This window comes from Aedes albopictus, chromosome 1, assembly GCF_035046485.1.
Source record: "Aedes albopictus strain Foshan chromosome 1, AalbF5, whole genome shotgun sequence".
NCBI lineage: Eukaryota > Metazoa > Arthropoda > Insecta > Diptera > Culicidae > Aedes > Aedes albopictus.
The window spans coordinates 67,529,788-67,541,755 of record NC_085136.1 but is presented as its reverse complement, the minus strand read 5'-3'; the positions used below and the strand labels follow the sequence as shown (position 1 = coordinate 67,541,755).

Sequence of the window (11,968 nt, the reverse complement as noted above, 5' to 3'; positions counted from 1 at the left end):
TGAATAAACGTCAGCAAGCTCTATGATTCAACCAACAATAAAACATTCGTTCAAGGAGAGCAATATTCAGACAATTATCTAAACTCACCCCTGCCTAGGCCGTTTGCTCTAGGCATCCGATCTTCCGGATCACTTTCCACTTACACTCACTTTTTACCACACTCCAGAAAAACTGACCCGCACTAAAACAAATGAGCTCCGGGTCTGCTCCCGCTTGCCATCATCCAGAAGATTTGCCATTCTCCTGGCAGGATCGCCAAATGTGGAGCTTGGAATTATTGTGGACAAGCGGGTGCCCCGAGGAAGTAACTTGAGTTTTATCTTTTGACGTTCGTGAAGTGATGACGCGACGACCGTTTGCGCGCCTACTAGATTGCTTGATGTGCATTTGGCAGACCATGTGCTACCAGCGTTCATTGGAAGACTAGTCGAACAACAATGCTGATTCAATACCACACAGGAATGAATACCTGAAACATCTGAAATAACACCGTAACAAGTTCCGGGAAAACATCCGAAACGAACCCCGGATGAAATCAGTGAAGTATTGTCGAAAGGAATTCCGGGAGAAGTCTCTGAAGAATTCCCGCGAAGAACCCTCGAAAGAATCCGAGTGAATGATTCTTGTAAGAAATTTGGAATGGAAACTTATTTAAAAGTTTGCACCAAAGATCCTGTCCAACATTCCTCCTGCAGTGGTTCTTCAGTATATCGGCGAGTATGCGAGTGCTCGCGATGAAGTTGAGAGATCTGCAGTTCCACGTACCCAGATGGCTCGCAATCTTTTCGTTGATGACTTTTCGTTGCTTGCCGGCAAAAAAAAAAACCTGAAGGAACCTTTGATAGAATTCCAGGAATAATCCTTAAAGGAACCCCTGAAAGGATCAAGGGAGACATGCTTAAAGAAAACCCGAGAGGAAAACCTCAAAGGAATATCGTAAAACATTAATGAACGAATCCCTGGTTGAAACTCTGGAAGAATCCCGGAAGAAAGCTTGGGGAATCCCTAAAAAAATAACTCGATAGGAGTCCCTTTCAAAATATCGGAAGAAACACCTGAAAGAATCCCTGAAGGAATTCCTGATAGAGTCCTTAGCATAATACTTGAAAGGATCCCAGGAAGAATTCTGAGTGGAATACCTGATGAAGGAATTCTAGTAGAAACCCCAGGACAAATTTCTACATTCTGTCGAGAGCAATCACAAGAAGAAACCTGATAGGAATCCCAGAAAAAATCCACGAAGAATTACCGGGTGTAAATGATAATTGTTGTCAAAGATAGCTGAAATATTGTGTAATTAAAAAATACTGCAGTTCGGGGTATCTGTCTTATGAATAAAACACTGGGTGGATATGAGTTAAAAGAAGCAAAGCTCGTTGATCACGAGGAAACAGTCGAAAGGCACAATATTTTGACTTTACCACGATGGTTTCAAAAGCAACGAAGAAAACGTAAACATTATTGATGATAACGGCAGTTGGCGCGAGTTTCGGGGGTGATAACAGAAGACACGCCGTTGCTCATCTCTTAGCACGTGTGGGATATTCTGATTGAGAGAACAAACAAAACAACAGCAGCAAAAAATGTAACCTTGACTCTTGTTTTGTCGTTATGAATCATAGATTCCGACGACAGAGAATGGATGAAATACAAATTTCATCATGCATCCTAGCCCTAGGTTCTTTCGATTAGAAGTTTTGAACCACGTTCTGAAACGTGGTCAATTTTGATGTTCCCATGTCTGTCGATTTACATGTGATTTCAAAGTTATCAGTATACCTACTTGAACGAATATTTTGGTATCGCAATTTTAGAAAAGGAACATTTTCTTTGAGGGCATCAGGTCACCAGAATATCCTATGATCTGTCCTTTCAGTTCACAGCTTGATAGCCAGTGAGCACACCTTTACTTTTCGTTGAGATTATCCGGCGTAAGCTGTTCTCTCATATTTCTATTGTTGTAGCGCTCATTTGCTACTTGAAACGATTAGGTTTCCTTATTTTTTTATGAAGATCATCCCTTTTAAAAGGCGATTTGCATTTGCAAAGGATTTGTCTCAATCCCGATGAGTGGAAAAAGAAAACTTTAGTGTATACTCTAAACATAAATACTCTGTACATAAGTACATAGAGCGGATAGAACGTATAAAATCTGTATGAAACGAGCTCACCGACCGAACATCTCTATTCTCAGTCACGCTTACGCCGATTACTAACCATCTTTCAATAATTATTCATCTTTCTCCCTTCCAGGTGGCGTGGCCCTGGTCTACGTCAGCCAACCGATGGACACGGTCAAGGTCAAAATGCAAACCTTCCCGACGCTGTACAAAAACATGTTCGACTGCACGATGCGGACCTTCAAGCGGGACGGCGTCGTACGGGGGCTGTACGCCGGCACCATTCCGGCCATCGTGGCCAACGTGGCCGAAAACTCAGTATTATTCGCTGCCTACGGAGCGTGCCAAAATCTGGTGGCTGCGGTCGCTCGGAAGCCATCCGTCAGTGAACTGTCGGCCCTGGACAATGCCACCGCTGGGTTCCTGGCCGCTTTCTTCTCATCCTTCACGCTCTGCCCAACGGAACTGATTAAATGCAAACTGCAAGCTCTTCGCGAGGTGCAGCAAAACAATCTCAAACCGGGCGAGAAAGTGCCGAAGGTCTCACCGTGGAAGCTAACGCGACAGATCCTACGCACCGAGGGAATCCCGGGCATGTTCCGCGGACTGACGTCGACCTTCGCCCGCGAAATGCCCGGATATTTCTTCTTCTTCGGAGGCTACGAGGCATCGAGGGACCTGATGGCGGAACCGGGACAATCCAAGGACGACATCGGACCTCTGAAGACGATGGTGGCCGGAGCGGTCGGAGGGGTAGCCCTGTGGACGGCCATCTTCCCGGCGGACGTGATCAAGAGCCGGATACAGGTGCAAAGTCTACGGCTCAGCATGACCCAGGTGGGAGTGGAGATCTTCCGCAAGGAGGGACTCATGGCGTTCTACAACGGACTTCAGCCGACGATCGTGCGGACGATCCCGGCCACGGCGGTTCTTTTTGTCGTCTACGAGTACAGCAAAAAACTTATGACGGAGCTGTTCGTCTAGGCGGTTGTTTTTTTTTTTTCATCTACTTTATTCCGATTACTTTATTAGGTAATGCATTTTTTTGTTTTAGTTCTCCAAAGTGGCCTTTATACGGGTTAGAGTCGTATGTAAGCAATAAAGAATCACGATCTTTTTGTGTAAATATGCATAAAACCTGGAGATTTGATAACACGAATAATTTGAAGACGCCTACCTGAAACGTCTACCGCTTCTCCAGCAGCGGGTTTAATATGTTGAATAGGTACGTTTCCTTCGCTTCCAGTGATTCTAACGGCCACTCGTGCCATGGTATCTGTAATGTTCGAAAAGAATAACATTGATTACTCAAATAATACTTTCAGAGGGAGAGGGAAAATTCAGATGAATTTCATTGTGGTCGCTTTATCCAATTACTGTATGCCCAATTTACAAGAAAGGTCACAGACTAGAGTGTGCTAATTACAGAGGATTACCCCTCTAAATTTAATCGATAAAAGATACTGCCGCGTGTCCTGTTCAACCTGTTCAAGAGGTCGTGAAGAGTCGGCCCTTCGTCTGCGAGTTTTCATGAGGGCCGATCAACGACGGATCAGATGGTTAAATAGCAAACTCATCATCTGTTCTTTGATTTCGAAGCAGCATAGGTATCAGGTATCAGAAGGCCGGCTCCAGAGGCACGTTATCCTCCATTTGGGACATTTGTGACATCGCCAAAATAATAGCCTATTTCATCATCTACCTGAGGGAACAGGAAGGAAATAAGGATAGGGATGGGGATAAGGACAGATAGGGAAATAGGAAAAGTACCCTGGAAGAGGGCACTAACGCATAAGCGCACCCAAACAGAGCCTATAGCTCTTTACCCGGATAAAAACTTACCATAGGGTGTTTGGTGAAAACCATTCCTGCACCATACAGTGTACCAGCTACAATAAAGTGTATTGTAATGAAATGGTTCGCAATACTATACATTTACATTGGATTTTTTTGTAACAATATATCATACTGTTTTTCTTACGTTTGAACCATTCACTTTTCCGAAACATTAATTTTCCATGAATTTTTAATTATTTATTCAGTCTAAGATTTTTTCCGTGCTTTGTTTTGTTGATGTTTGTGACTTTTTTGATGCAAAGGAAAGGGAAAAAAGTGAATAAGTTGAAACATCAATTTAAAGTCAATAACATGTTTAAATCAGTGGTAAACCAGATGTCCTAAGAACTGTAGGTCCAAGCAGGGGTCCAAGAGCTATGGCGGTAGCCCGTGTGTAGAGTGCGATGAGAGAAATACGAATGTAGGCCAACCCGGAAAGATTCAGGTCAGATTACCGTAAATCAGTGGATGAGTTCAACACTATTCTTTCGGTATTTGCCTAGGTATTTGCATTTAGGGGAGTTTTTGTTGGAATTATCGTGGAAACAGAGTAAAGTAAAATACGTCCAGTCAACTTTCACTTTCTGATTCGTCTTTTTTCTTGACCATCATCAACATTAAAAACAAACACAGACAATGTTCGAATTCATTTTTCGAAGACATATTCTGTCATATACCCGCAACTGAAACACATCTCTTACACACAATTTTCTCCTCTTCTCTCATGTGAACTTGCCTTCGACCACAATCGAATCAAATGCGATTGACAAACTCTTTGACGTAGAGCCATCTTTAACTTGATCTTTAACATATGGACTGGACTGGACACTGAAATAACTTCTAATATAGGTTCGTCTGCGGGTTCGCTTTTTAACCTAACTTATATTTGAATCGAACTTGACAGTTTTCTCATGAGTTGTTATGTATTTCAAACTTCACTGGAGCCTCAATATTGCAATAACTGTTAAGCACGCTGTAATGATACTTATGTACCTCGTCACCCACTTCATGCAACTACATTAGTGGTCTAATAACACTTAGCGCGCTCGGCATAGTTCCATCATGCCGCTCAAAGTGTTGCCACAAATAATGCTTAGTTTGCAAAACACGGTTATCTGGCTGGTGGGGCATGGGAGCCTAAGCTTCAACTGTTAATGCAATCAGAGACTACTCAGACTTAGACGTGGGCGATCCTATATATGAAGGGTTATCGAAAACGCTCTGGAGAATTCCCAAAGCGCATTCTAATAAATCTAGTAAGCCTAAGGTGCCATTAACAGGAGGAAAATGACAAGATAATATAACAATATATGGTTTATGTAATGTAAAACAATACAACATAACAAAAGAGAACCATTCCAAAACCATTTGATTAAATGTATAACCAGTAGTGAAATTACAATTAAAAACATTTTATTTACGGTACATTTTATTGTTCCATTCGTGTACCATACAATGTACGGTATATTTAAACCCACGTATCAGTATTTTGAACAATTCATTAACAATAAAATGTATGTGTTGCGGCACCTGGCATCACTGCACAAGTGGTGCATTGAGAGGGATAGGCCCTTTTCAGACTAACGTCAAACTGGGTTAAAACGTCAGACTGCTTTGAAACGTCAGATTGGTGAAAAGAAAAACAAAGATGACAGAGTGAAAAAGATTTGGAGTCGTTAATGCAGGAAAGTGAAATTCGAGGTGAAATTGTTAAAAAGATTAAGTTTTTGAGTTGGAAATTGAGTTCGAGATAGAGTGAAAGCTAGATTGAAGTGTCGAAGTTAAATTGAAATTGAGTTAGCATAAGAAAGATGTAAAATGTTATTAATTAGTTGCAGAATTTGAGCGCAGCAGAATAGTTGTGGGACAGTGGTAGCGTGAGGAGACAAAACTATTCATGTTTGTATAAGGTAAAACAAAATGTTGCGTTTGAGCTTAAATATATTTTTATTACAGTTTTGAGCTGCAATACCAAGCACTGCTGCAAAAACGTAGTTTGAGATCCGAACATTCTCAAAAATGAATACCGGATCAATCCCTCGCCTTCCCGACCCGAATGAGACGGCATACAATTGCGGAAAGTGCAACCGGCCGGATGAGGACGAAAGCCAGATGGTGTTCTGCGATAACTGCCAACGGTGGTATCATTTCGGCTGTCAAGGAGTGACGTCGGATATACAGGAAGACCATGACTGGGTATGTAGCGATTGTTCTGGTGATCAAGGAGGAAGGACCCCTGATGACCCGGAGGAAAGAGAGCTGCTTGAAGCGGAAAAGTCCATTGCTCTAGAGCGAGAACGTTTGTCAGCCTTAATAGAAAAGAAGAAGCGGGTGGCAAGTATGAGGTTAAAGTTAGAAATAGAGAAGAGGGAAGCACTATGGCAGTTAGAGAAGCAGGAGTTAGAGGCCAAAGCCGTTGCAGTAGAAGAATTCAATGAAAAGAAAAGGGCAGAAAAGGAGAAGTTACAGCGTAGAATAGATAAGGCTCTGTCAGAACGCGCGGAATTGGAGAACGAGGAAAGTTCGATACGCTTCTGCAAGAAGACGTCCACTCCAATGGTACGAATGGGAGAAGTAGGCGAAAAATCGAAGATTTCGAAAGTCAAAGCTAATTCGGTTCGCGAAAAAGTGGTTGATACCGATGCGACATCAGAAAGTGAAAGTGAAAGTAAAAGTGATGGTGATACAAGTGATGCAAGTGCGAAAATGGAACTAGTACCAACGAAGGCTCAACTATCGGCGCGACAGTTCCTGGCTAGGCGGCTGCCGACGTTCACCGGGAATCCGGAAGAGTGGTCAATCTTTATTTCCAGTTACGAGACGACAACAAAAGCGTGCGGTTTCTCCAATCTCGAAAACTTAGTTCGACTGCAGGAATGTCTGAAGGGAGCGGCACTGGACGCAGTAGGATCGCGACTTTTACTGCCTCAGTTTGTGCCGAAGGTAATTCAAGAGCTTCGTGAGCAGTTTGGACAACCGGAGCAGATTTTGGAGACCCTGTTAGTGAAGGTGAGATCAGCCGATGGACCGAAAGCAGAAAGGCCAGCGACGTTCATCACATACGGTCGACTTGTTCAACAGCTTTGTGACCATATGGAAGCAACCCACTTGGAAGACCATCTGACGAATCCGTTATTGATCAGTGAATTGGCGAAGAAGCTTCCAGCGAGTACGAAGGTGGACTGGATTCGTTTCAAACGAAATGAAATTAGTGGCAGGAAGAAGGTAACACTACGTACCATGGCTGACTTTTTATCCGAGATAGTTTCGGTGGCAACAGAGGCAGTAAACTTGGTGGACGGACAAGCAAGTAGCAGTCGCGCGCCCAATCCGGAGCGTAACCGAGAGCGTAACAAATCCAAGCAGCATGGAGTGTACGTGAACGTTCACAACGAAGATGAAAAGGTTCCACAAGAAGATGAACCGCAGAAACGAATCCCATGTGCGATGTGTGGTGAAACAAATCACAGATTGCGTAACTGTGACGATTTTTTCAAGGTTGCGACCATTCATTTGCAAAGATTTACATTCATTTGCTATTATCTCAGTTCAGAAGCATGCTATCGAAATACAAGTTATGGATGAATTTAACCTTGTAGTTTTATCTGAAACTTTGCCGAATAACATTGGGGTCGCACACGCATACCAAAGTCGTGAGCGAGCTGTGAAGGCAACTCTCCACAGCGTGAATGTAATTTACATTCACCGCGTGGAGAGTTGCCTTCACAGGTCGCTCACGACTTTGGTATACGTTTTAGACCCCAATGTTATTCGGCAAACTTTCAGATAAAATTACAAGGTTAAATTCATCCATACATTGTTTTTCGATAGCATGCTTCTGAACTGAGATAATAGCAAATGAATGTAAATCTTTGCAAATGAATGGTCGCAACCTTGGATTTTTTGAAGCTTGAACCAGCCCAGCGATTGAAAGCAGTAGATAGGTGGGAGCTTTGCAGAAGCTGCCTCAATGCACATGGTGATGCGAAATGTAAGATCAACATCCGCTGCAAAGTAGCAAATTGTCAAGGATTGCACAACACACTTTTGCATCAACTCCCCGTGCACTCTACCTGTAATATGCATAACAGCATTCATCCTTCGTCGGTGATCTTCCGTGTTGTTCCAGTGACGGTGTACAACGGTTCCAAGACACTGAGCATACTAGCGTTGTTGGACGAAGGTTCATCGTACACACTTATCGAAGCTTCGGTAGCAGAGGAGTTGGGTTGCGGTGGAGTTGTACAGCCATTACGCGTATCGTGGACTGCTGGGATGACAAGACTGGAAAGAGATTCAAAGATAGTGAATTTGTCGGTGTGGGGTCAACCCAGAAAAGCGCATTGCGGGGAGCTCACACGGTGAGAGAATTGGGGTTGCCGAAACAGACTATGCGTTTTGCTGAATTTGCTGAAGGTTATGAACATCTACAAGGCCTCCAGGTGGCTGACTACCCGATGGAAACACCACGCATTTTGATTGGGCTTAAACACCTACATCTATTTGCCCCTCTAGAGTCTCGAATTGGGAACCCGGGTGAGCCTATAGCTGTGAGATCAATGCTGGGATGGACGGTGTACGGCCCACAAGAAAAAATATCTTCTGAGTCAACCTTTGTCGGTCATCACACATGTACTAGTGTGTCCAACGAAGACTTGTATCGTCTTCTAAAGTCGCATTACGTATTGGAAGACTCGGCTGTTTTGGTGGACTTGGTACCAGAGTCAAGGGACGACCGCAGAGCCAGAGAGATCTTGGAGAAAACAACAGTTCGAGTCGGTGATCGATTCCAATGTGGATTACTGTGGAAAGAAGAACACACTCTGTTTCCAGACAGTTTTTCTATGGCACAGAAGCGAATGAAGAGCCTCGAGAAACGTTTAGCTAAAAATCAAGAGTTACAGCAGAACGTTCACAAACAGATGAGTGACTACATAGAAAAGGGGTATTGTCACAAAGCTACACCACAGGAACTCCGGTCAGCAGAGCGACACAAGGTGTGGTATTTGCCGTTGAACATTGTGCTGAATCCAAGGAAACCAGGAAAAGTTCGACTAGTTTGGGATGCCGCAGCTACAGTCAACGGTGTTTCTCTCAATGCGACATTGTTGAAGGGTCCAGATTTACTAGTCTCCCTGCCGTCAGTCATAAGTCAGTTTCGAGAACGAAGAATTGGTTTTGGAGGTGACATTCGTGAGATGTTCCACCAAATACGCATTCGCCCAGAGGATCGTCAAGCGCAACGGTTTTTATTTGGCGGAGAAGTGTACGTGATGGACTGCGCTATTTTTGGAGCGACGTGTTCGCCTAGTCAAGCACTTTATGTTATGAATAAGAATGCAAGTGAGTTTTCCGAAAGTTATCCAGAGGCAGCCAGCGCAATAGAGAAGAAGCATTATGTGGACGATTACTTCGATAGCGTTGATTCCACAGAGGAGGCAATATGCCGTGCAAAAGAAGTACGAGACATTCATGCTCGTGGTGGTTTCCAAATCCGAAACTGGGTTTCCAATTCAGAAGAGGTACTGATGCAGGGCCCATATAGCCGAGGCGGTAAACGCACGGGTATTCAGCATGACCATGCTGAGGGTGACGGGTTCGATTCCCGGTCGGTCCAGGATCTTTCCGTAAAGGAAATTTCCTTGACTTCCTTGGGCATAAAGTATCTTCGTGCCTGCCACACGATATACGCATGCAAAATGGTCATTGGCAGAGGAAGCTCTCAGTTAAAAACTGTGGAAGTGCTCATTGAACACTAAGCTGAGAAGCAGGCTTTGTCCCAGTGAGGACGTTACGCCAAGAAGAGAGAGAGACTGATGCAACTTGGAGAACGACAAGATAATCAGGAGATTCACTTTCATCGAGACAAAGAAACGGAATACGAGCGTGTGCTGGGGATTGTATGGAATACGAAGCAGGACGTGTTCACATTTTCCACCAAAGTGAAAAACGAGCTACAACCGTATTTAACGGGCGGACATCGACCAACGAAACGGATCGTATTGAGCTGTGTCATGAGCTTTTTCGATCCTCTTGGACTGCTGGCGGTATTTACGATCCACGGTCGTATCATTGTGCAGGATCTTTGGCGAAGTGGTTGCGACTGGGATGAGGAAATCGACGACGAAGCGTTGGTAAAGTGGAGTCGGTGGACGGCGTGCTTGACAGATGTTGAAATGGTAGAGATTCCCCGATACTATTTCAGCGACGCCATAGCACTCAATTATGGTTCGTTGCAACTACACATTTTCGTAGACGCTAGTGAGAATGCGTACGGAGCAGTCGGCTACTTCCGAATTCTTACCGGTAGAGATCCTTGTTGCGCCTTAGTTCAAGCACGTTCTAAAGTTGCCCCCATAAAACCACATTCTATTCCTCGATTAGAGTTGATGGCAGCCGTGTTGGGCGCTCGACTAAAGGATACAATTTTGGAGAGTCATAACTTCGAAATCAAGAAAGTGTACTTCTGGACTGATTCAAGGACTGTACAATCGTGGATTAAGTCGGATGCCCGAAAATATCGTCAATTTGTGGCGTTCAGGATCGGCGATATTTTGTCGCGAACAAAGACGTCGGATTGGAGGTGGATCTCCACGAAGCTCAACGTTGCGGATCATCTTACGAAGTGGTCAAGAGGATCGTCGTTAGAAGCGGATGGTGCATGGTTGAAAGGACCAGCGTTTTTACACTTACCCGAGAGCGAGTGGCCAGTTGACAATAGTGTAGAACCAAATGATCCAGAAGAACTTCGAGCAACATGTTTGTTCCATAAAACTGAAGCTGTATTTCAACTAATTGATCCATCCCGTATTTCGAAATGGAATGTATTAGTGAGATGTGTAGCCTGCGTGATCAGGTTTATTTCGAATCTTCGAAGAAAGGCTAAAGGCTTGGCCATCGAAACACTTCGTTCTCTTCCGAGGATGAAGTATACAAGGAAAGTACATGCAGTGCGGGTGTGTCTGCAAAGAGACGAGTTCCAACGAGCGGAAGAAGTGCTGTGGCAACAGGTGCAGATGGAAGCGTTTGAAGATGAAGTTCGTATTCTGCGGATTATGCGAGACAACAAGGGCGAATGCAAGGAGAAGATTGAGAAGAGAAGTCCGTTGTACAAATTGTCACCAATTCTGGATGAAAATGATGTAGTGCGTGTGGAAGGTCGAACAGCACAGGCTGAGTTCCTGCCGTTCGAAATGCGATTCCCCATAATTCTTCCTAAAGGACATATGATCACGACGCGGCTAATCGAGCACTATCACGGACGACTTGGTCATGGGCATCGGGAAGCTGTCGTAAATGAATTGATGCAGAGATTTTGCATTCCGAAAATACGGGCTGAGGTTTCGAGAGTAATGCGCAACTGTGTATGGTGTAAGGTGTATAAATGCAAACCAACCGTGCCAAGGATGGCACCTCTCCCAGTGCAACGAGCAATTCCGTTCCTTCGTCCTTTTACATACACAGGTGTAGATTTCTTCGGTCCTATTTCGGTCGTCATCGGCCGGCGAAGTGAAAAACGATGGGTATCACTGTTTACTTGCCTCACGACAAGAGCGATACATCTGGAGGTCGCCAGAAGCCTTTCAACAGCATCTTGCTTAATGGCGATCCGACGATTCGTGTGTCGAAGAGGATTTCCAATTGAGTTTTTCTCGGATAATGGCACCAACTTTGTAGGAGCTAGCAAGGAGATTATCAAGGCTATCAATGAAGAATGCAGTGAAAATTTGACAAGTTCGAGAACTAGGTGGAATTTCAATCCACCAGCAGCTCCTCACATGGGAGGAATATGGGAGCGGTTAGTCCGGTCGGTAAAAGCGGTGTTGTTAGCAGAGCTTGACGATGGAAGATCACTTTCGGATGAAGTATTGGAGACAGTATTGGCTGAGGCGGAGAGGATGATCAATTCAAGACCCTTGACATTTGTGTCCAAAGACAATATGGAGCCAGAAGCCCTGACTCCAAACCACTTCCTTCTCGGATATCCATCGTGTGGTAGAGAAATGGGGTT

At 44.3% G+C, this 11,968-nt stretch overlaps 1 protein-coding gene and 1 non-coding gene across 2 annotated transcripts in view; one reads left to right on the top strand and one right to left on the bottom strand.

Annotated features, from left to right (window-relative positions):
* LOC109414682 (mitochondrial ornithine transporter 1) overlaps positions 1-3,258 on the top strand; it is a 16,059-nt gene extending 12,801 nt beyond the window's left edge. The window contains exon 2 of the mRNA XM_019688513.3: positions 2,255-3,258. Within this exon, the coding sequence (XP_019544058.3) occupies positions 2,255-3,105 (851 nt within the window). The 3' untranslated portion in view covers positions 3,106-3,258. The remainder of the gene's footprint in view (positions 1-2,254) is intronic.
* The window catches only part of LOC109414681 (uncharacterized), a 52,009-nt gene continuing 43,137 nt past the window's right edge, over positions 3,097-11,968 (bottom strand). The window contains exon 2 of the transcript XR_003892298.2: positions 3,097-3,397. This is a non-coding gene — a transcript (uncharacterized LOC109414681). The remainder of the gene's footprint in view (positions 3,398-11,968) is intronic.